At 39.3% G+C, this 26,097-nt stretch overlaps 1 protein-coding gene across 1 annotated transcript in view; it reads right to left on the reverse strand.

Annotated features, from left to right (window-relative positions):
• Nucleotides 1-12,478: 12,478 nt before the first annotated feature.
• IFNAR1 (interferon alpha and beta receptor subunit 1) overlaps nt 12,479-26,097 on the reverse strand; it is a 31,710-nt gene continuing 18,091 nt past the window's right edge. The window contains exons 8-9 of the mRNA XM_016433160.2: nt 19,571-19,716; nt 12,479-16,397 (exon numbers count right to left, since the gene is read on the reverse strand). Of these exons, the coding sequence (XP_016288646.1) occupies nt 16,158-16,397; nt 19,571-19,716 (386 nt within the window). The 3' untranslated portion in view covers nt 12,479-16,157. The remainder of the gene's footprint in view (nt 16,398-19,570; nt 19,717-26,097) is intronic.

Consider the following 26,097-nt stretch of genomic DNA (forward strand, 5'->3'; position numbering starts at 1 on the left):
GCCTACCTTTCAAGTTGTTTCTTGCAGCTAAATTGCTTCAGTTCATATCTTTGTTGGTTCTGTGACTCTAGTATTCATTTTGAAGCATTCTTTTAAGGTTGGAAAGGATTTTTAGAGAGATTCGAACGTTCTGTGCCTCTCCTCCACCATCTTGGCTTGGCCTCCTTTCTCAATACTTCTTATGGAAAAATTAGTCTAACTTACATGGGACAAGGGGATAGGATTGGGGTTCTACTTTGATAAATAACAACAGATAAAAGCCATCAATGTTCAAATATGATTTTGTTTCTGTTTTCTCTGCCAAGATGAATGACTTCTGCACTGCCAGTGTCAAAACAAAACTAACTTAAAGTTGGTCCTGAAGATAAACAAGATGATTAAAAAAAGAGTAAGATTTGCACTTAAACAAATGGAAGCACTTAACTCAGAGATCTGCCTTTTTTGGCGCTAAAAGAAATGGCAAATATGATTGCTGAATCACTCAGTAACATCAGAAATATCATAAAGGATGAGAAATTTACTAAAAGACGGGAGAAATGCAAATGCTTTTTTGGTTTTCAAAATAGGGAAGAGAGAGATTGCAAAATATAGGGCCAGTGAGTTCACGTGGGACTTTTTTTTGTTGTTGTTGAGAGACAATATGGTATAATGGATAGAGTATTAGATGTGGAGTCGTGTAGACCTGGGTTTGAATTTTGCCTCAGGTACTTATTGGCTACGTAGTCAGGTGGCAGCATGGTTCAGGGGAAAGTGCTAGAGTTGGAGTCAGAGGACCTGGGTTTAAATCCCACTGCTGTCACTTACTATTTGTGTGTCCTTACAAAAATCACTTGATTTTCCTGGAACTCAGTTTATCTCTTCTCTTTAAAATGAGAGGTTTAGACTATATAGTCTCTGAGATCCTTTCTGGCTTTAGATCCAGGATCCTTTAAATTTGCAACTCTGGGAAAGTCATCTAACTCCTCTGAGCCTCAGTGTCCTCATCTGCTAAAAGATGTCTTCTAAGTTTTCTTCCACCTCAGTCTATAAGTCTATGAATTTGTCTTTGATTCCTCTCAAAATTCTAGAATAGATTATTAATGATTCTTAGTGAACATTTAGAAAGGGAATTGATTACCTCATTCTTTCCTCTATTTTTTACCTCTATTTTTAAAAAAACTTTAAAATATTTTCCCACGTTTACATGACTCATTTTCTTTCCCTCCTCTCTTCCCTTCCCATTCTTAGAGCCAACAAGCAATTCCACTGTTATACAAGTGTTATCACTTGATACCTATTTCCATATTATTCATTTTTATAATAATCTTTTCAAACCAAAACCCCAAATCATATACCTGTATAAACAAGTGATAAATCACATGTTTTTCTTCTGCCTTTCTACTCTCACAGTTCTTTTTCTTGATGTGAATAGCATTTGTTCTCATAAGTACCTCAGGATTGTCCTGGATCATTCCATTGCTACTAGTAGTAATGTCCATTGCATTTGTTTGTTCCACAATGTTTCACTTTCTGTGTACAATGTTCTCTTGGTTCTGCTCATTTCACTCTGCATTGGTTCATGGTGGATTTTCCAGTTCTTATAGAAATCAAGCAGTTCATCATTCCTTAGAGCACAGTAGTGCGAATTAATTATTTCGAAGAGCCAGCATGGTTTCACCAAAAGTGGGTCATGCCAGTCTAACCTCTTTTTCTTCTCTGACAAATCTTCTAGATGAAGAAAATATTTTTGAGATAGCTTACCTCAGTTTTAACAAAGTTTTTGATTTTTGTGGGAAAGAATGGAGTGTTAAGTAGTGGACAATAATAAGCTAGATAGATTCAACTCATTGGATGGATAGACTTTGCTGTTAATGGTTCATCTGCAATGTGAAGAAGAATCTCCTGTAGACTACCCCAAGGATGTATGCTTGGCTCTGTGTGGTTTAATGTTTTTATCTTAGCATCTTATCAGAAAGATTGTTTTTTTTTGTTTTTTGTTTTTTGTTAGCTAGAAGGAAGTATTGAAGACTCAGGAGAATTAGAAGCCATAGAGGAAGTCCAGGAATTTGGAACTCTAAGGTCAATAAGTAGTAGGCCATCAAGAATCTGATTGCAAAGAAAGAGTTCACTTTAATTTATCCTCTGTATAGATAGTCTTTATCACTTAGTCTTTCAATGATAAATCACTTAATTAAAATTAATATTAAAAAAATCTCCCACCTTCCTCCCCCAGCTACTACAAAGAAACAAGGGGAGGGGGGGAAATCCTTATAACAAATATGCAAATAGTCTATCAAAACAAATTCCTACATTGATCATTTCCAAAAAATGTCTATCTCATTATGCATCTTGAGTCATCTCTTGAATCCATCTTTGTCAGGAGGTAAAAAGCATATGCTTCATTGTTATTCTTCTTGAGTCATGATTGATCCTTACATTGATCAGAGTTCTTCAAATCCTATGCAAACCCAGACCCTCACTGGCCCTTTTAAAGGCACAAAGGGTCAGCCTTGGTAGTTGTCATATCCTTGGTGGGACAATAAGATCAAGAAGCATGAACCCTTAGCAAAAGGAGAGGTTACTAAAAATCAGTAAAGTCTACTTAGAATGAGAAAAGCAGAATTACAACTAGGCTGTATCAGCAAGCTAGATGGAGAGTTTTCAGTGGTCAGTAATAATTAGAATCAAGATACATTTTAAACCTTCTATGTAATGGGATGCAGTACTAGGAAAGTGGACACACAAACTCCCCTGATGACTTATTCTAAAAAGTTGTCTTTTGGTGGTTTGATAGATAGAGCTCTGAAAGCAAATTAATTTAGGCAGTGTTGACATCTTATCAATGCTTCATTTCAGAAGCCACTCTTGAAGCTTCTCTCAGGAGACCATACCACCATTCTATACCCATTAGCTCTACTTCCTCCCTGTGTCCCCAGAGCACCTATTTGTAGTAACAACCACATTTCCCTTGACGACCCTTAGAAGCAGCATGGTGGTGTTCTTGGCATTCATTGGGTAGTCTGGAAGCTAGAAGCAGCATGGTGGTGTTCTTGGCATTCATTGGGTAGTCTGGAAGCTAGAAGCAGCATGGTGGTGTTCTTCGCATTCATTGGGTAGTTTTGAAGCTAGAAGCAGCATGGTGGTGTTCTTGGCATTCATTGGGTAGTCTGGAAGCTAGAAGCAGCATGGTGGTGTTCTTGGCATTCATTGGGTAGTCTGGAAGCTAGAAGCAGCATGGTGGTGTTCTTGGCATTCATTGGGTAGTCTGGAAGCTAGAAGCAGCATGGTGGTGTTCTTGGCATTCATTGGGTAGTCTGGAAGCTAGAAGCAGCATGGTGGTGTTCTTGGCATTCATTGGGTAGTCTGGAAGCTAGAAGCAGCATGGTGGTGTTCTTGGCATTCATTGGGTAGTCTGGAAGCTAGAAGCAGCATGGTGGTGTTCTTGGCATTCATTGAGTAGTTTTGAAGCTAGAAGCAGCATGGTGGTGTTCTTGGCATTCATTGGGTAGTCTGGAAGCTAGAAGCAGCATGGTGGTGTTCTTGGCATTCATTGGGTAGTCTGGAAGCTAGAAGCAGCATGGTGGTGTTCTTGGCATTCATTGGGTAGTTTTGAAGCTAGAAGCAGCATGGTGGTGTTCTTGGCATTCATTGAGTAGTTTTGAAGCTAGAAGCAGCATGGTGGTGTTCTTGGCATTCATTGGGTAGTCTGGAAGCCCGGAGAGTTTTGGTGAAAAGATAAGGAAGCTATTCTGGATATGGTGAGTCTGAGATGTAAATGGAAACTGCTTTTTAAAATGCCCCAAAGAAGACTCATAAAACTGACTCATCTATGTGTATTTTGGAAAGACAATCCAACTAAATGAAACAGTAAAACAATTTACTGACTCCAGAGAAATAAGTGATTAAAATAATTTCAATCTACTCACTTTTATGTTAAAAGTCTCTGATGGGAACCAGTTTGTTTTTTATGTTCATGTGAGAAATGAGTCACTGCATGATCAGTCAGAGAGAAGATTTCAAAATAGAGAAAGAGGTCATAGAATTGAGGAAGTTGATAAGTCAGCTTCAAATGGTTTGGGAAATTTCTTTTTGCTAAAAAAATGCTTTAAAATCACAAACAAGCAGCACAAATCTTATATTCTTAGAAGTGACCTTTAAAAATGCCACTCTTGGGACAAATGGAAGAATTAAGGAAGAAGAAGTTATTACACTTCAAAATTCTTTCTTTAAAATAATAAGCAGGGGGCAGCTGGGTAGCTCAGTAGATTGAGAGTCAGGACTAGAGATGGGAGGTCCTAGGTTCAAATCTGGCCTCAGATTCTTTCTAGCTGTGTGACCCTGGGCAAGTCATTTAACTCCTGTTGTCTAGCCCATACTGCTCTTCTGCCTTAGAGCAAACACACAGTATTGGTTCTACGTTGGAAAGTAAGAAAGAAAAAAAATAATAAAATAATAAACAGAAATATAAAGAAGAAAAATCTTGCTTGTATACCCATTCTTTCTGATCAATGTTTAACCATCACATTAGTTGGCATTTATAAGTACTTTGAGGTTTACAAAGTGTTTATATATATATTATTTCATTTGATTTCTCCAACATCCCTATACAGTAAATGAATAGGTATTACTATTTTATAGACGAGTTAACAGTGACTCAGAACAGTGACTCCTAGTGTGGAAGGGAAATTGGAGGGAAAGGAAGGGAAGGAAGGTAGCTGGGTCACCCCAGCCCTGGAAGGGAAATTGACCAGGCTTTCTTAACTATAACTAGGTTAAGGAATTAAATAAAATCAAGCCAGACTCTAGTGATAGTTAGGTCGGTTTATTTGGGCTAGAAAAAGAAAAGTTTGGGAAAGCTAGAGAAAATGAGATCTCCAGCAACTATGCAGGGACCAAAGGCTCTAGTTCTGGGGAAAGGGCAGGAAAACCCACGTTTCTCACTTCTTTTATATCTTCTCAGACACCTTCCACAAAGGAAGTGGGAGGTGTCTGAAGAAGCTGTGCCCTGGGAGATGTAGTCTCCCAGGGTTCAGATCCATTTTAAAATGCACACTCACAAGTAATACCCAGTGGAATTGCACATCAGCTGTGGGAAGGGCAGGTGGAGGGGAGGGAGAGAAATGTAATTATTGTAACCAAGGAATAATGTTCTAAATTGACTAAATAAATAAATTAAATGCACACTAGTCATAAAGCTAGAAAGTATACAGGTTTTCCACCTCCAAATCCAGTGTTTTCCAATCATAAAGATGTGATTGTTACAAAGGAATCAATTGCTTCAAGATTATATTTTCATTCACCATGTTTAAATATCAAAATTGAGCCCCAATTTTGGTTCAGAGGAAATCAAATCTGTAAACAAGCATCCTCAATTTGAGAGACAATATGACGTCATAGAAATGGCCAAAAGATCTGGAATCAGAGTTTCTGGATTAGAATTTTGACATGAAAATTATCAGCATATAAATGTTTGTACCCAATTCTCCCAGTGCTAAAATAATCCATTAATAAATGATGATGCAATTTGGGAAGTATATTAACATATTTACATCAATGTAACCATTAACTATTGGCCCCTGAAGGGAGTTGTGTGATATTGAAATCACTTTAAAAGACTGATATATATTAATTTAAGGTCGCCAAGGAATTCAGCTATGTAATTCCTAAATGAAACACTCAAGTCAGCTGCCAATTTTTTTATGGTGTTTTAATTACAAACAGGAGGAAGAAAGCATTAGAGGGAGGGAGAGAGAGAGAGAGAGAGAGAGAGAGAGAGAGAGAGACAGAGAGACAGAGAGGAGAGAGAGAGAGAGAGAGAGAGAGAGAGAGAGAGAGAGAGAGAGAGAGAGAGAGAGAGAGAGAGAGAGAGAGAGAGAAGAGAGAGGGGAGAGAGAGAGAGAGGAAGAGAGAGAGAGAGAGGGGGGGGGAGGGAAAGGGGAGAGAAGGAAAGAGGGCTTAAATACCCACTCTGCTCAGGCTGAGCCAAAGCGGGGCCCAAGGCCCTGGATAGCCAAGGCAAGGAGAGATCAGTCCCTATCACTCACATGACCAATCTGAAGGAAAGCAGTCTGCGGGGCCCCTCCAACTCCAAGCACCAGCCTCCAACTGACTCTCTCCCTCCTCACAAGAAGTCCCGAGAACTCCAGAGGCTGTTCCCTACCTCACTTCCAGTGTCTCACATGTGCCAATGGTGGCTCTAGCTTGATCTAGGACCTCCCAGAGGTCTGTCCTTTTTTGCACATGTCTGTTGAAGGCCATTTTCTCAATAATTAAATCTTGAGTTTTGCTGCAGCCCTTCCTAATCTTGTTACCCTGAGTAGGGTGGAGATTGTAGTTTCCAAGACCTGATTCTGTTATTCCAAGAATCCCTATTGTTATTGATCAGGAAATAGCTAAATCTGATCTTCTAAAGAATGGTCTGAATAGGGTGGAGTAGTTTTGAAATTCACAGTTGAAAGAATTATTTCTAGTGTTATGATTAAAATTTTCTGGAGGTCATCTCTTAATTTGATAATTATTTATTAAATAGCAAGAAGAAAGCCAAGAGGAAGAGAGAAGCAGAAGCCGGAAAGCTGGCACTTTCAGGTACCTCCCCTACCAGCAGGCAGACCATGGTTCTGGGAAAAGATCCTTGTTGGATGTTGGGAAAAGACTCCTTGTTCCCACCTCCATTTGATGCTCTTTGTGATTTCTCTTTCCTGATCTCCACTGATTGGAGGGCTCAGACCTTAGTCAGGACAAGAGCCAGGTCTTCTGGACATTTAGGTTGGGCACACAGCACATGTACATTGTTTCCTAGTACGTTAGATCAAAAGAGGGAGGACTTGACTGACAGCCTCAGGGAGATACAGTTCAGAGCTTTGGCTCTAAGATGTTTTTGCTTTAAAATCAAAAGGTTGTTTTGGGGGCTAAAAAGGGGGTACAGATGAATACTAACTTTCTACACTCGTGACTCATGTATTCGTCAGAGGGTTAGCACAGCAAAATATCATTTCAGAAGTAGAAAACCAATTTTTAGATACGCAGTTCTAGTGGAATTCCCGTGAGGCAAGTGCCCTGTGTCATGGCCAGGTTACCTTTTCTGTTACAATCGCACCTTTTTGTGACATTAGCACAATAGGAAAATTTGCAGGCTTTAGAAATCCTAACTGAAAACACACACAGTCACGTGGTTGTTGTGTCATTTCAGTCATGATCAATTTTTTGTGACCCCCACTTGGGGTTTTCATGGCAAATATATTAGATCAGTTTGCCATTTCCTTCTCAGGCACCTTTTAAAAAAGATGAACCTGAGGCAAATGGAGTTAAGTGACTTGCTGAGGGTCACCCAACCAGTAAGTGTCAGAGGTCAGATTTGAACTCATGAAGATGAATCTTCCTAATTCGAAACCTTGTGCTCTGTCCACTGTATCACCTTGATGCCGGGGCAGATGTGAGTTATTTTAACAGGGTGCTAAACTAGAACCCCTGCACAAAAGAAGCTGCTTCAAAAACAACTGGATTAAGCACCCACGAAAACTCTGGGAATCTCCTCTTGTCCTCTTCTCTGCCCTACTAGGTCTAATGATCACTGCCTTCAGGAGCTGCTTCTTTGTCCCTTTTCCCCAGGCAAAAATACTTGACTGGAGGGTCTGGAGTGTGCAGGGAGGACCAGCACCTCTGGTAGGAGGCTTTCGGAGCCCTTTTTGGGTTGCTCATCTCCCTTTGGTGGCCAGCTCTCCCCCAGGTTCCAAGAAGCGAGAACATGGATGGTGGCTGCACCTGGTAAACCCTCTTAGCAGAATCGCTAAACCAGGTCGAAGGCCAGCCTTGGCCTCCAACCCATTGGGGAGTTTGGGGGACGTCTGCCCTGAGCATGGGCAACGGTCCAATGCCATGACGGCGGCTGAAGCAGACGTCAAAGATGCCAACATCATCCACCTTATCCCGAGTAATCTCTGGTCATCCCGGCTTGTGTCTTGTGAGATTTTAGACTTAAAGAGAGTTGGTCTGATGACTCTGTGAAATGGCCTCACTTCCCATTCACACCAGAGGCAACCCTGGCTCTGTGCTGTCACTGGTCCCCTTCAAAAAAGAAGGACCAGCAATAATCACTGGGCTGAAGACCTCCTACTAATGCCATAGAGCTCCATCCCCTGAACTAAATTCCTTATTCAGATCAATCTAGATTTGCCATGTAAATTAAACAGTGAGAATAAAAATCAAGTGACAAACAATATGAAAAAGTCCAATTTGATCCCTGTCCCAAAGTATCTCTTCCTATTCCCAAGTTATAGGTTGTAGGTGAGACTTACCCTTGTTGGTGGGTAGGAAATTTCCCAGATTTCAATCCAGGAAGAGTCATTGAGACTCAGAGTCTGATAATCTCACTCTTCCCATTCCAAAAGGATAGAAGGTGAGGAGAAGCCATAGAGAGAAAGAGACAAGCACATCAGATGGGGTGGCGGGGGGAGCTTCCCTCTGTGGGGAACATGACAAGAGAGCAAAAGTTGACTACTGGGATAAGGACTGTATGAGCAGGTGGTGCAGGAGTCTTGTGGAGTCAACTCACAGTTGTCAAAACACCTTATTCAGACAAGTTTTTGTTGTTAAGAGGCAATGATTCCTCACTTTCCCATCCTATTTTTCTTCTTCTTTCTCTCTCTCTCTCTCTCTTCCTTCCTTCCTTTTCCTTCCTTCCTTCCTTCTCCTTCCTTCCTTTTCCTTCCTTTCTTTTCCTTCCTTTCTTTTCCTTCCTTCCTTCTCCTTCCTTCCTTTTCCTTCCTTCCTTCCTTCCTTCCTTCCTTCCTTCCTTCCTTTCTCTCTCTCTCTCTCTCTCTCTCTCTCTCTCTTTCTTTCTTTCTTTCCTTCCCTCCTTTCTCTGCCTCTCTCTTTCACTTTCTTTCTTATTTTCTTTCTTTTTCCATCTGTTTCTCTCTTTCTTTGTTTATAGTCCTAAGTGATGAAAGCAGTTATCCAGAAGAAACAATATATTGTGCTTATTTTTTTCAATAGGGTAAATATAAATGAGAAAAATGGATAGATATGACTACTCTTCAATAGAGATATGAATACCAATGGTGGCTTTGCTTAGTAGAATGCCCATGTCCATTCTCTTAGGCCAATTGAAGCATTTATAAGCTTCTAGCCATGTAGGACAGACCCAGAAAACTCACTGAAGTTGAAATAAATTTGGTTTCTATGCCTGAAAAGTAGTTTGCCTTCAACTGACAAGGATGTACAAACTCTTTGTCAGAGAAATGGCAAGGGAGCAAAGATTCTGATGAAGAGCTCATCAGGATGGATCTGTATTTCCTTGTTTTTCAGCATGCAGTATATTCCTAAGGTAACTTGTAACTCTTCGTCATCCTCGGTTACCAAGAGACTACTACTACTACTAACTTGTAACTCTAAGTTTTCTTTGCCATATTTCAGCAAACTAAGTTATAAATTGAAGTAGTTCCTAAGCCTGGGTCAGGCAGAAAGGCAGATGAATTAAAAAAAATTATTTCCATAGTTCTTTGGGGGATCTTCAGCATGTGAACATCCATCTATTAATCAAAAAAGCACTTATTTTTAAAAAGCACTTATGAAGTAGAGCCAAGATGGTGGAGTAAAGGGCTGAACTCTCCCAAATTCCTCTCCACACATCATTAAAATGCCACAAAACAAATTCTAGAGTGGCAGAACTAACAAAAGGATAGGTTTGAAACACTTTTCCAACCTAAGATAACTTAGAAGGTAAGAGGAAAGGTCCATCTCATTGGTATGAAAGTGGAATAGCCTGCAAGCCAGTATCAGGCCTTTGAGGGTGACTGAATTGGTGGTAGTAGATGGCTTCCAAACCTCAGCACACAGATGGAAAGCAGGTTAGACAACTGGTCAGAAGGAAATTACAGGGGACCCTTTGCTGGCACTGGGGCTGGGTACAGGACTCTGTTACATTGCTCCTATGAAATTCCAGATCCTAATCCCAGAGTGAGGAGCAGAACTAGCAGGAATCACAAGTCCGGGTTGAAAAAGTGCTTGTGGTCACTCACAGACCAGAGCTCAGGCCAAGAGAGCAATGACTACCCTTCTCCTAGGATCATACTATGTTGGAAGAACTTAAACTTGCATGTCCCCAAAATTAGTTCTGAAAACAGCAGCACAAAAAACTTGAAGCCTGGGACAGTGTCCCCTCTATCTGAGGAGCAGAGCTCAACTTTAATATAAAATTAAAAGTCAATAAATAGGCTGGAAAAATGAGCAAACAAACAAAAAAGAACCTAACCATAGAAAGGAAACGTCGAAACACTAACTCAGAAGAAGACAACAAAGTCAAAACAGGTACATCCAAGGCCTCAAAGAAAAATGACAATTGGTCCCAGGCCCAAAATGAATTCCTAGAAGAGCTCAAAAAGGGTATTAAAAAAACAAGAGAGGGAGAGGAAAAACTGGGAGATGAAATGAGAGGGATGGAAGAAAATCATGAAAAAAAGCATCAATAGCTTGGTCAATGAAGCACAAAAATACTGAAGAAAATAACATCTTAAAAAAACAAAATGGGGGCAAGAGCCAAGATGGCAGAGAGGAACACAATCCATCTGATCTCTATCATATTAGCTTCCAAAAAACTATAAAACCTCAGAATGAATTCTGAAGCAGCATAACCCACAAAGAGATAGGGTGAAGTAATTTTCCAGTCCAAAATAACTTAGAAGGAAGGCATGAGGGATCTTATATACTGCAGCAACTGACCCTGGGCATAGAAGAAACAGCAGCAAAGACTTCTGGAACTCCCAGCCACAGACAGTAAGGGAAGAAGGTAAGTAGGGCAATTGCTCAGAAAAAGATTAGACAGGTCCCTTTGCTGGTTTTGGGTGCAAGACACTTGTTGCACTGCCCATACATAGATCCAGGAAGCCATGATTAAAAAAAAATCTATACATAATCAAGGAAAATTGTCCTTATGTCCTAGAACTGGTGGTAAAATAGAAATTTTAAAAATCCATTGATTCCCTCCTAAAAGATATCTCTCCCCCTGAAGTCCCCAGAATATTGTAGCCAAATTCCAGAGCACTCAGGTTAAGGAGAAAATATTGCATACAGCCAAAAAGAAACAATTCAATTACCATAGAGCAACAGTGAGGATAACACAAGATTTGGCAGCTTCTATATTAAAGGATCAGAGAGATTGGAATATGATTATTACAGAGGGCAAAGGGGCTAGGATTATAATCAAGACTCATTTACTAAGCAAAACTGAGTAAAATCCTTTCAAGGAAACTAGAAAAAAATAACAAATTAATTTAGAAGAAAAAAATGTCAAGGAAACTAATGAAAAAAGAGTGTGAGGGATGGTGACTTACTAGTACCAGACCTTAAACTATACTATAAAGTAGTCATCAAAACAATCTGGTACTAGCTAAGAAATAGAATGGTGGATCAGTGGAATAGTTTTGGGGTAAGTGATCTCAGCAAGCTAGTGTTAGATAAATCTTAAGACCCCAGCTTTTGGGATAAGAACTCAGTATTTGACAAAAACTGCTGGGAAAATTGGAAAAAAATATCTCAGATCCTGGACCAAGATAAGGTCAAATGGGTATATGATTTATACAGAAAGGGTGATATAATTCAATTAGGGGGACATAGAATAGTATACCTGTTGGATCTGTGGGAAAGGAACTTAAATGAATGAATTTGGCTACATCAAATTAAAAAGCTCTTTTACGGACAAAACCAATGCAACCAAATTTAGAAGGAAAGCAACACACTGGGACATTTTTATAATAAAATCCTCTGACAAAGGTTTAATTTCCCAAATATATAAGGAGCTTACAAAAAATCAAGCCATTCCCCAATCAACAAGAGGTCAAGGGACATAGGCAGTTTTCACCTGATGAAATTAGAACTATCAATAATCACATGAGAAAGTGTTCTAAATCCTTCCTGATTAGAGAAATGCAAATTAAAACAACTCTGAAGTACCACCTTACACCTATTAGACTGGCCAATATGGGAGCAAAGGAAAGTGATAATGTTGGCTGGTGGAGTTTTGAACTGATCCAACATTATGGGGGGCAATTTGGAATTATGCCCAAAGGGTTATAAAAGAATATATACCCTTTGATCCAGTAATTCCACTACTAGGTCTATATCCCAAAGAAATTAAAAAATGGTTAAGGATCTGCTTGTACAAAAATATAAGCAGTTTTTTTGTGGTGGCAAAGAATTAAAAGGATGCTCATCAACTGGGGAATGGCTGAACAAATTGTGGTATATAAGATGGTGATGGAATACTATTGTGCTACATATAAGGAATGATGAACAGGATTTAGAAAGAGCTGGAAAGACCTTCGTGAACTGATGCAGAGTGAAATAAGCAGAACCAGGAGAACCCTGTGGAATGATCCACTGTGATAGACTTAGCTTCTCTCAGCAATACAATGACCCAGGACAATTCTGGGGAATTTTTGACAAAAAATGCTATCCACCTTCAGAAAAGAACCATTGGAGTTGGAATGAAGATGAAAGTATATGATTTTCCACTTTAGTTTATTTGGGTTTTTATTTTGCAGTTTAGGTTTTTACACAAGTGTTCTTTTACAATAATGAACAATGTGGAAATGCTTTGCATAATAATACATGTATTACCCAGACTGCATTCCCTGTAGCACCAGGAGGCAGCAGGGAGGGGAGGGAGGGGGGAGATAAGTTCGATCATATAATTTAGGATATGTAGAACCTTGTTATTACATGTAATTGGTGAGAAAATCCTTTCAGGGAAAAATGGATACATAATAAAATTGAGGACTTTCAAACATTCTTGATGACAAGACCAGACCTGAATAGAAAATCTGACTTTTAAATGTAATTCTCAAGAGAAGCATCCAAAGAGAGACAGAAGAGAGAGAATATAAGGGATACAACACGCTTAAATGGTTTACATTCCTACGCGGGAAGGTGAAACTTTTGAGAACTTTATCCCTTTTAGAACAGTTAGAAGTGTAGAAAGGCTATGATGGAATGATATCCAGAAAAATAAAACGGGAGGAGAGGAAAAGTAGAATGGGGTAAATTAGAGGTTCAAAAGAGTTTTTATAGTGGAGAAAATGGGAGGTAGGGTGGCAGACAACACTTGCACCTTATTCTCCATCGGAATTAGTTCAAAGTAGGAATAACACACACTCAATTGGGTATAAACATCTGTCTTACCTACAGAGAAGTAGGAGAGGAGAGGGATAAATAGAAGGGGGGACTGAGAGAAAGGAGGGCAGAATGTGGCAGAAGCAAAATATTTTTGGGGAGGGATAGGGTGACAATGACTAGGACAAATGTTAGAGGGGATGTGGGAAAATTGGGACGCTTAATACACAATTGGTGAAGTTCTGAACTGATCCATCCATTCTGAAAAGCAATTTGTTACTATCGTCAAAAAGCTATAAAACGATGCCTATTCTTTGACCCAGCAAAACAACTGTTTTCTATTTTAAAGAGATTTTTTTAAAAAGAAAAGGATGTATACGTATAACAATATTTCTAGCAGTTAATTATTCGGTGGCAAATTGGAAATTGAGGGGATGTCTACTGACTGGGAAGGGCTGAACAAGTTGTGGTATATGAATGTCACCGAACAGTATTGTGCTGTAAGAAATGATGGCCAGAACGCCTTCAGAAAAACCTGGTGAGACTTACATGGACTGATGCAAAGCGAAGTAAGAAAAACCAGGAGAACACTGTCCACGGGAACAATATTGTACAATGACCAAACGTGAGTGACTTGGCCATGCTCAGCAATACAATCATCTAAGACCATTCCCAAGGCCTCATGTCGAAAAAGGAGTCTACATGCAGATCAAAATATGCCATTAAAAAACACCTTAAAATTGTTTTCCCATTTTTTATTTTTTGGTCTCTTTTCTTTCACAACATGACTAATATGAAAATCCATTTTGCATAACTGCACATATACAACCGAGACCCAATTCCTTGCCTTGAGGGAGGGCAGGGAAGAAGGAAGGAGAAAATTTGGAACTCGATTTTAAGAAACAAAAGTTAAGCCTTTTTTACATGTAATTACATGTAAGAAACATTTTTTAAAAAATAAAGGTTCTAGAAAAAACATCCATTAAAAGTGGGTTCCGGGCCAGGTAGTGGGCTAGACACGATGGATACAAAGACAACAAAACAATAAAAACCCATCCCTGCCTTTAAGGTGCTCCCATTTTATAGGAGATAATGTGTATCTCCTATAATAATGTAATGAGATAATGTGTTCACACACAAGCGTATACAAAAGTGTATCTACAATCAGTTCGTACCAGAGCGGATTCGGAACAAAGCCATTTCCCCTTACACCCCCCAAGTAGCAATGGAGCATTAGCAACTGCCCTGTGCTCCGATACACGCCCAGGAAAGCTAGTAATGGAGGGTGTTGAATGACTCACGGATACCTGGGCCGGAAAACATCAAATTAGGCCCACAGCCAATGCTGTGCCGGCTGGTTTCCCAACTTCTTAGGGCATCAGAATGTGTGGAAAATCTCCCTAAAAGTCAAATTTCCGTGATCCGTGCTAGCAGAGGAACACTATGGGTAATGTAAAGAGCAGACAGTGTAAACATCATTCATTAGGAAAGCACAGGATTTTTTAAAAAAGAGGCTTGCATGTTCCGTAGGCTAATAAAAGCTTGGCCGAAGAGGAGGGGAAAACGGCCGGAAAAATCCGTGTGTAGCAGGGAGAAGCCAACCTGCGTCTAGAGTGCATTCACAAGACGGTGGCCTCGTTACTCATTTTTCTCCCGCGCTGGAGTCGGTGCATGCCACGTGGCACTGACGCCGAATGGCACGGCGACTTATTACTCAGACGGCCCGGCACGAACGACAAACTTCCGCACCGCCGCCGCCTCAGGTATAAAATGAGGGGGTCGAACGAGGGGTGGCGGGCCCCACATCTGATGCTGTCCGCTCCCATTTCTTTCTCGGCCTCTGTAGTCTCCCATGTCATGAGGAAGCTTCATACCGAGAGCCAGAGCGCAGCACTGGCTGCCCTCGAGTCGGAAGCCCCGGGTTCACACTCTGCTTTGTACTCTGCTTTGTACTGTGTGGTACGCGGTGAGGCCACGGACAGGCCATTTAGTGTCCCACAACCTAAATGACGGCCTTCCTCTGTAGGTGTCTTCGTTCCTCCTCGCGCGCGCGGCTGGGATAAAAGGACTCGGAGAACGACATAAATGCGGGTTGTTCCTGGAGACGCCAAGCCTTGTAAAGAGCCTTCAGAACACGCTCCTCAGCAGACAATTTCGGGACTGTAAACAACACGAAGTCGCTGTTGTAGCAGGTCACTAGCACGGCAGGGAGGGGCCCCTTAGGTCTGTGACCTCTGCGCTCCTGGGCTCGGCTGTCATGCCGCACGGAAAGGGCGCCGCGCGAGGCTGTCACGTGATTCCGGGGGTTTCTTTGATTTAAAGGCGATGAAGGAACCTGTTCAAAGGAAGTTGCACTCTAACTAGTCGGAGGTAGTGTAGCTCCGGCACCCGGCCGGTGTTTTCCTGTCTCCTAATGAGACTGTTTTTAAACAAACAGAAAACGAAACGCTGCTTTTAACTGGCTCCCAAAGAGGCCCAGGAGAGGGCGTTTGTTCGTGGTGGGCCGCCTTGGTTTAAAGGAAGGCTGCCCGTGGCTCGCCCAGAGGCTACATCTCTACTAAAGATACATGTAAAAGATTTAGCAGCCCCCCCCCCCCCCCAATTCGCTGAATGTCGTGAGCCATGAAACAGGAACAAGTCACGTTTGCAGGTCACGTAGAGGCAGGTGTCCAACTTCTGGCTTTGGGTGCCTGGCGGTTGTGCTCTAAATTCCAGGAATTTCATGATGTTTTTTATTTTTATGTCACCCTTGTCTTCTATCTTAGTGTCAATTCTAAGACAAAAGAGTGGCAAGACTTAGGCAACTGGGATTAAGTGACTTGCTCAGGGTCACACTGCTAGGAAGTGAGGTCCCATTTGAACCCAGGTCCACCTGACTCCAGTCTTGGCGCTGTATCTACTGTGCCGCTTGGTGGCCCCCAGGAGTTCCACTTTTAAATAGAGAAGCATTAACTAAGAATTTGGGAGCTTAAACTCTAAGGTTAGGCTTCATTCCTCTGTCCAAATTCTCTCAGAAATGCTCAGGAGGGCACGGGACTCAGGCTCCCAGGCTGACCTTTGGCAAGGTATGTTTACTGTGGCATAGTTTCTAGTTGTAGCGCTTCTTCAGTCACTTTACTACTACTACTAGTTTCATCCTTGTTGGAAAAGTTTCCTGAATCTTGATTGTCTTGTTTACTACAAATAACATCACTTTTCCCATTTTGATCTGTTTCTTCTAACATAACAATATTTGTTTCTTCAATTATACAACTTTCTGTTTGTTCTTCTGAAGCGACAAGCAGATTTTTCAATGGTTGATCAGAGAACCTCTAATGAAAAAAAAAAAGAGAACAGAAAAAAATTAATTTAACATTATTAAGTTAATATGGTTGTCAAGTTCTAGTCCTACCATTCAGTTATACCCTTGACTGAGGAAATCTGTCTTTAGTCATATACATTTTTTTAACACTTAGGTGCTCAGAACTGATGCTTTAAGTTAAAGAAACGGAAACTAGAAAGCTTTATTATACTCCTCCTTATATTTGGGATTTCAGGGTAAGAATAATGAAAAGGGGCATTATCTATTCCATGAAATCAACATTTCATTTTCCATCTCTGCATCTTCTTGTAGGACTTCTGGCTGATTTTAAGCTAATACCTCTTATGCTAAAAGCTACTTTTGATTCTCTTGGAATTGATACTTCTTAAATTCGGGTTCCTCAAGGGACATTTCTTAAACTGGCATACCATGTAGATATGATACAGAGAAGTTCCCGGAGGACAAGGATTGCATTGCTTTGTTGTACTATATCTTCAGCACTCAGCTCACAGCCCTGTACCTAGGAAGTGCGTCATAAATGTTTATTGAATTGTCTTATGCTCTGAGAATACCAAGATTGTTTAAAAGGCAGTCCTCAGAGAATCTGCACTCTACTGGAGGAGGAACGTGATATAGTCATAGATAAGTATAATACAAAGCAGGCTGTGATGAAGGCAAAGTCAAGAGTCAAATTGCTCTAGGAAATCTGAGAAAGAAAAAGCTACTTTTAGCTAGAACTTGGACATCTTCACTGAAGAAAGATGGCATCCACGCTGACTCCTCAAGGAAGAAAAAGGTTCTATAGTACAGATGGGGAAAAGGGGCATCTGAGGCCCAGGGGATGATGTCAACTGGGTGAAATGAGTATCAAGTTTGGTGAGTAGCTAAGTAAGGAAAGGGTGGTTGCGTCTAGACTGTTAAGGACTTTAAAAACTGGGCTAAGGAGTCTGAATTTTATTCTTGAAATAAATAGGGAATCAGTGAAGGTTTCTGAGCAAGGAAATTACCATGTTCAGATCTGTTCTTAAAAAAGATCATTTTGGTAGCTGTATGAAGAATGGAAGAGAGAGAGAAGAGAATACAGGCAAAGAGAATTGTGAGAGGGCTATCATAATTCAGATGAGATAAGAAAAGTCTGAACTAGGCTGGTGGCAGACTGAGTAAGGAAGATGTCAGGACACGTAGGGGAAGGAAGAGAAAAGAAGGCCTGGGGGATACTACTCATGCTTAAAGGACAGGAAGACGAACTAAATAAAACAAATCAAGAAGGAATGCATAACAGGGTGAAAAACCTAGAGGGACCAGGGTCATGGAAGAAAGAAGAGGTGGTCAGTAGTGCAGAATGCTGAAGAAAGGTAAAAGAAGATGAGACCCAAGAAAAACCATGGTCATGCCCCAGGTGGACTAATGTGGCCTTTCCCTAAAATGTACTGAGAATTAATTTGGTGAAGAGATCCCTAAAGGCTCAGGCCATTGGTACAAAATAAACATGTACAAAAAGGGTGCTCCTGACACCCAAAATATAAAGGTTAGGGCCCGAGTGGTCACTTGTTTCCTTCTCTATGTTTCTAACTACAGATTGCTGTGGGAACACAGGATCAGGGAAGCTATCCCCAAATGAATAGTAAATGTTTTAGCCGTGCTTAACATATCTTTATGATATGACTATTTCCTCTCTGCCATGGCTGAATAAACTCCTTTTTGTAACTTCTAAATGGTTCAATCTGGATATTAGAGAAGTGATGAAATTGAGGGGTAAAAGTGAAAGAATCAGCTTGGGCAATGACTCTTTATACTATGAAACAGAAGACGCAAAGGTTGTAAGGATGAGAAAAGATTCAGGGTGAGGAAGGAAGATGACCTCCAAAGACCTACTTTTTAGTAGGGAAGGAGGTGGGGCCATCTGTTGAGAGGGAAGATGGCACAAAATTATCTTTTCTGAGAGAAGGGATTATTTCATTTTTTCCCTTTGATCGCCAATGTCTAACATGACACCTTGCACATGTAGTTAGAGCTTCTAATGTTGCATTGCAAGATATTTGTGAACAAGAACGTCTCCGCTGGAAAAAGTGGTCACGTCACTCAGAGAAGAGTTAAAAGCACTGCTGAGTTTCTGTGAGGACTCAATTGAGATGTGGTAGCTTGTGGCAAACCAACTCTCCACAGGGCCATCGCTTGTTATAGCAGTTGGTCAGTGATGAGTAAGACCAAAGAAGGCAAACGATGGAGATGACCATGAGTTGAGGATTAGTGGGGTGGGAACAGCAGAGTACAGAGTCTTGCCAAACCAGTTAATTTTAGGATCAAGGTTGAAGGGAGAAAAGTAAGAAAGATGGATCGGGGTGATGGACTGGGACAACAGGGAACCCTAAGGAACTAAAGGTTAAATATAGACAGAGAAGATGGAGGAGCCACAAGTCAGTAGGACTGTGGAGAATAAGAGACAGTGATCAACAAGGGGAATTTTAAAGGTGGCAATTAGGGTAGAAGGTGTCTAAATATGGCCACCCTTATTAAACAGAAAGAGAGGTCATGAGATTTAAGAAGATTCATATGAACTTGGAGGCCACTGTGATCTAAGGGTTATCAGCATAAATAATTAAGTTGATAAGAACTGGGATAGAAAACAAGACTGTGACCGACCTAGTCACTGAACTCACTAATGAAGAAAGATAACTGTGATGTTGTTTATTTACTTCTAGGATTTAGACAATGTGGTATTTGCCCAAAGCAACTGAGTATTTATAAGTTTATTTTAAACACAGAAATAGTATAATTTATATTAATGATATAGACTCAGATGTATATTAGGCCTTTCATCAGTTATTTCACATACCTTAATATATCATTATTTATTCTTATTTCATTTTCATATCATGTTTCAAAAACTTAAAAATAGCAAACATTAAGTGTCACAGACTCCAATTTGTCAGATGAGTGTGGCATTTGTTAGCAAATCCTGCTATTCTTTGACTTCTATTTAATCATAGCTATTACATCATTTATAGATTTACGACAACTTTGAGGAAATGTCTAAATCAGCCTATAAGATTTTCTGCATTTTTAGCAGTAAATTTTAAGTGAATTCAAACATTCTATAGGTTTTAAGAATTTTTTTTGAGGGATCAGAATTCTGTACATTCTGTATCCCTCCAAAAGAAGAGGGAAAAAAATACCACATACCTCACTCATACTTGAAGGAGGTTTCCAAGATGGAGAGAATATATGTTTTACCTGTTTTAATAGAACTTTTGAACAATAAAATACAAGGACTAGCATCATAAGACAAACAATGCAAATGACTATAATCCAGGATACTGCCAGTTTACCTGAAAAAAAAAAAGGAATTCAAGTTAATCTATGAAGAGAGTGCTAATAGGTAATACTTAAACCTTATTCTCAGTGAAATAAATTCTGAGAGGGAAGAGCATCTAGATCCATTGGGGTATTGAATTCTATCTTAACCCTACAGGAAAAGTGAGAAGGGAAAAAACAAGGGGGAGAGTGGGGCAGGGAGTATGGAAAGGGAGGGGCGAGGGAACTTAACAGACCCTAAAAAAAATAAGAAGGGGACAAAAAGGGAGTGGGGGAAAGGGAAGTATAATATAGGTGGGGATCAGGGGCACTTATTAAAAGCAAATCACTGGTTTAAAAGGATATAGCGAAAGAAGAAAGGACAGAACTAGGAGAGGATATCAAAATGTTGGGGAATACACAAGTGGCAATCATAATTTTGAATGCGAATGGGATGAACTCACCCATAAAACAAAAGCAAATAGCAGAGTGGATTATAAACCAAAATTCTACCATATGTTGTCTAGAAGAAAACACACATGAGGCAGGTAGACACTCACAGGGTAAGGATTAAAGGTTGGAGAAAAATCTATTGGGCATCAACTGAGAAAAAGAAGGCAGGAGTTGCAATCATGATATCTGACATAGTCAAAGTACAAATAGATCTGATTAAAAGAGATAGGGAAGGTAATTACATCCTGATAAAAGGCAGTATAGACAACGAGGAAATATCAGTACTCAACATGTATGCACCAAATGATATAGCATCCAAATTTCTAAAGGATAAACTAGTGGAGTTGAAGGAGGAAATAGATAGTAAAACTACACTAGTAGAGATCTGAACCTTCCTCTATCAGATCTAGATAAATCAAACCAAAAAATAAATAAGAAAGAGATAAGAGAAGTAAATGAAATCTTAGAAAAATTAGAGTTAATAGATATGTGGAGAAAAATAAATAGGGACAAAAAGGAATACACCTTCTTTTCAGCAGCACATGGTTCATTCAAAAAGACTGACCTTGTACTAGGGTATAAAAACATGGCAAACAAGTGCAAAAAAGCAGAAATAATAAATGCAACCTTTTCAGATCATAATGCAATAAAATAATAATTAGTAAGGATATATGGAGAGTCAAATAAAAAATTAATTGGAAATTAAATAACAGGATTCTCCAAAATTGGTTAAAGAACAAATCATAGAAACAATAATTTCATTGAAGAAAATGACAATGATGAGACATCCTTTGAGATGCAGCCAAAACAGTACTAAGGGGGAAATTTATATCCTTGAGTTCATATATTAACAAATTAGGGAGGGCAGAGGTCAACAAATTGGACATGCAAATCAAAAAACTTGAAAGTGAACAAATTAAAAATCCCCAGATGAAAACTAAATTAGAGATTCTAAAAATTGGAGAAATTAATAAAACCAAAAGTGAAAGAATTATTGAATTAATAAATAAGACTAGAAACTGGTATTTTGAAAAAAAATAGACAAAGTACTGGTAAATCTAATTAAAAAAAAGAAAGAAGAAAACCAAATTGGCAGTCTCCAAGATGAAAAGGGAGACCTCACCTCTAATGAAGAGGAAATTGAGGCAATCATTAAAAGCTATTATGCCCAATTATATGGCAACAAATGTGGCAATCTAGGTGATATGGATGAATATTTACAAAAATATAAATTGCCTAGATTAACAGAAGAAGAAATAGAATACTTAAATAATTCTGTATCAGAAAAAGAAATTGAACAAGCCATTAAAGAACTCTCTAAGAAAAAATCCCCAGGGTCTGATGGATTCACAAGTGAATTCTATCAAACATTCAAAGAATAACTAATCCCAATATTATACAAAGTATTTGACAGAATAAGTAAAGAAGGAGTTCTACCAAATTCTTTTGATGACACAAATATGGTACTGATTCCAAATCCAGGCAGGTCAAAAACAGAGAAAGAAAACTACAGACCAATCTCCTTAATGAATACAGATGCAAAAATCTTAAATAGAATACTAGTAAAAAGACTCCAGCAAGTGATCAAGAGGGTTTTTCATTATGAACAGGTGGGATTCATACCAGGAATGCAAGGATGGTTCAATATCAGGAAAACCATCCACATAATTGACCATATTAATAAGCAAGCTGACAAAAATCACATGCTTATCTCAACAGATGCACGAAAAAGCCTTGGACAAAATACAACACTCATTCCTATTGAAAACACTATTAAGTATAGGAATAAAAGGGCCTTTCCTAAAAATAATAAACAGTACACATCTAAAACCATCAGTAAACATCATCTGCAATGGGGAGAAACTAGAAGCCTTCTCAATGAGATCAGGAGTGAAACAAGGATGCCCAGTATCGCCTCTATTATTTAATATTGTACTAGAAACATCAGCAGTAGCAATTAGAGAAGAAAAAGAAATTGAAGATATTAAAATAGTCAATGAGGAGACCAAGCTATCACTTTGCAGATGATATGATGGTCTAATTAAAGAATCCTACAGAATCAATTAAAAAAACTAGTGGAAATAATCAACAAGTTTAGCAAAGTTGCAGGATACAAAATAAATCCACATAAGTCATCAGCATTTCTTTATATTTCCAACACATCTCAGCAGAAAGAATTAGAAAGATAAATACCATTTAAAATTACTCTAGACAGGGGGCTACTGGGTAGCTCAGTGGATTGAGAGACAGGCCTAGAGATGGGAGGTCCTAGGTTAAAATCTGGGCTCAGACACTTCCTAGCTGTGTGACCCTGGGCAAGTGACTTAACCCCATTACTTAACTTTTACCACTCTTCTGGTCAATACACAGTAGTGGTTCCAAGATGGAAGGTAAGGGTTTAAAAAAATAAATAAAATCATCCTAGACAATATAAAATACTTAGGAATCTATCTGCCAAAACAGAGGAACTATATGAACACAACTACAAAACACTTTCCACACAATTAAAACTAGATCTAAACAATTGAAAAAACATTAATTGCTCATGGGTAGGATGAGCTAATATAATAAAAAATGATCATCCTACCCAAATTTATTTATCTATTTAGTGCCATACCCACTGAACTACCAAAAAACTTTTTTACTGAATTAGAAAAAAACATAACAAAGTTCATTTGGAAGAACAAAAGATCAAGGGTATCCAGGGAAATAATGAAAAAAAATGTGAAGGAAGGTGGCCTTGCAGTCCCAGATCTCAAACTATACTATAAAGCAGTGGTCATCAAAGCAATATGATACTGGCCAAGAGACAGAAAGGAGGATCAGTGGAATAGACTTGGAGTAAATGACCTCAGCAAGACAGTCTATGATAAGCCCAAAGATCCCAGTTTTGTGGACCAAAACCCACTATTTGATAAAAACTGCTGGGAAAATGGAAAGACATTAAGGGAGAGATTAGGCTTGGATCAACATCTCACATCCTACATCAAGATAAACTCAGAATGTGTGAAAGTCCTGAATATAAAGAAGGAAACTATTACCAAATTAGGCAAACACAGAATAGTATACTTGTCAGATCTTTGGGAAAGGAAAGACTTTAAAACCAAGCAAGAGCCAGGAAAAAAAAACCACAAAATGTAAAATCAATAATTTTGATTACATCAAATTAAAAAGTTTTTGTACAAACAAAACGAATGCATCCAAAATTAGAAGGGAAGCAACAAATTGGGAAATAATTTTCATTACAAAAACCTCTGACAAAGGTCTAATTACTCAAATTTATAAAGAGCTAAACTAGTTGTACAAAAAAATCAAACCATTCTCCAATTGAAAAATGGGCAAGGGACATGAATAGGTAATTTTCAGTTAAAGAAACCAAAACTATTAATTAGCACATGAAAAAGTGTTCTAAATCTCTTATAATTAGAGAAATGCAAATCAAAACAACTCTGAGGTATCACCTCATACCTAGCAGAGTGGCTAACATGACAGCAATGGAAAGTAATGAATGCTGGAGGGGATGTGGCAAAGTTGGGACATTAATTCATTGCTGGTGGAGTTGTGAATTGATCTAACCATTCTGGAGGGCAATTTGGAACTATGCCCACAGGGAGTTAAAAGACTGCCTGCCCTTTGATCCAGTCATAGCACTGGTCAGTTTGTACCCCAAAGATATAATAAGGAAAAAGTCATGTACAAAAATATTCATAGCTGCGCTCTTTGTGGTGGCAAAAAATTGGAAAATGAGGGGCTGCCCTTCAATTGGGGAATGGTTGAATAAATTGTGGTATATGTTGGTGATGGAATACTATTGTGCTCAAAGGAATAATAAAGTGGAGGACTTCCATGAGAACTGGAACAACCTCCAGGAAGTGATGCAGAGCAAAAAGAGCAGAAACAGGAGAACATTGTACACAGAGACTAATACACTGTGGTACAATAGAATGTAATGGACTTCTCCATTAGTGGCAATGCAATGACCCTGAACAACTCGGAGGAACCTACGAGAAAAACCACTATCCACATCCAGAGGAAACACTGCGGGAGTGAAAACACGGAAGAAAAACACCTGCTTGAATACATGGGTCGAAGGGATATGATTGGGGATGTAGACTCTAAATGAATATCCTAGTGTAAACAACAACATGGAAATAGGTTCTGATCAAGGACACAAGGACTCAATGAAATTGTGCATTCGCTGCAGGAAGAGTGGGTGGAGGGGAGGGAAAGAAATAATGTGATTATTGTAGCCAAGGAATAATGTTCTAAATTGACTAAATAAACTTATTCAAATGGAAAAAAACAAAACAAAACAAACAAACAACAACAAAAAAAAACCCAGTATGGTACTGGCTGGGAAGGAGGATCAGTGGAATAGACTTGGAGTAAGTGATCTCAGCAAGACTGTCTATGATAAGGTTTTGGGACCAAAATCCACTATTTGACAAAAACTGCTGGGAAAATTGGAAGCATTATACACAGAGATTGATGCACTGTGATACAATAGAATGTAATGGACTTCTCTAGTAGTAGCAATGCAATGATTCAGAACAATTTGGAGGGATTTACAAGAAAGAACACTATCCACATTTAGAGGAAAAACTGTGGGAGTAGAAACACAGAAGAAAAACAACTGCTTGATCACATGTGTCGATGTGGATATGATTGGGGATATAGACTCTAAATGATCACCTTAGTGCAAATATCAATAAAATGGAAATAGGTTTTGATGAAGGACACATGTAAAACCCAGTGGAGTTGCATGTCCACTATGGGAGGGGTTTGGGGAAGGGAAGGGAAAGAACATGACTCATGTAACCAAGGAAAAATATACTAAATTGACTAATTATATAAAATTAAAAAATAAATTAATACTCCAGTTCTTAATTTCCATAGAGTTTATTAATATTCACTTGAAATAGCATAGAGATAGATATTTAAGTCTCTTCTAATCTCACCACATGGGCACTTCTCCACATGGCTATCTATCTCAACTACCATCTTCTCTCCACGAGTCCAAGAGAATAGAGTCCACTTCCTGGAACTCCCTCTTTTATCTCTTCTCCATTACCCCCGGATCCTAACTTGATCCTCTCCAGGTCACTGGGCCTAGGTCACTCTCCTGTGACCTTTTTTGGAGCTCACTCATGTGATGTAAAACTAGCAGTCCAGGGACATAGGTAAGACCCCAGGGGATTCCCTTCACACAGTAGCACTGTATTTAGTTCTATGTACCACCTTTTAGGATAGCTGTTGGTAGTGTAAAGATTAAAATTTAGGGGAGACTGAGGCAGGTAGAAATTAGTTTCTCTCTGTAAGGAGTATTATATTTTTATGAGGTTTATTAAAGATTAAGGATTAAAGAAAATACAGGATAAGAAACACGTGCCTAGGCCAGAGAGGCCTAGACAAGATAATCTCACATCATGGAATAGAGGCGTCTGCTCCAAAAAGGAAGTCCAAAAAATCCCACAAAAGCCTTCGGCCCACCTGAGAATTCCGTGAGATTATAAAGCATTTTGGGGAAGTGGAGCAAGGGCTTGTGGGGATTGAAGTCCAGAGTTCAAAATTCATTTTTTACAGTAGCTGACACTTGCTGACTAATGACCATACTTCATAACCATGAGTTACTCAAGACTTTAATTTGGAGAAGAGAAAAAATGGCTAATAGTAGGAGATTAGGGCAGGCTGGCTGCCTTCAAATATTTGAAGAGTTGTGAAGAAGAGGTTTAGTAAGGGCTTATTCTTGTCTCCTGAGGTTCAAAGTAGAAATGGTGGAAATTGCAGAAAGACAGCTTTAGGCTTGAATTAAGGATAAAAGTTCCTGAAAATGAACACTATCCAAATTAAAGAGTGCTAACAGGATATAATAGACACCCATTATTGGAGGTCTTTAAGCTGAGGTAGGACAGCCACTTGTGGTGATTTGTAGAGGAAATTCTCAGTCAAGTTCATTCAAAATC

The sequence above is a fragment of the Monodelphis domestica genome, chromosome 4, assembly GCF_027887165.1.
Source record: "Monodelphis domestica isolate mMonDom1 chromosome 4, mMonDom1.pri, whole genome shotgun sequence".
Lineage (NCBI taxonomy): Eukaryota > Metazoa > Chordata > Mammalia > Didelphimorphia > Didelphidae > Monodelphis > Monodelphis domestica.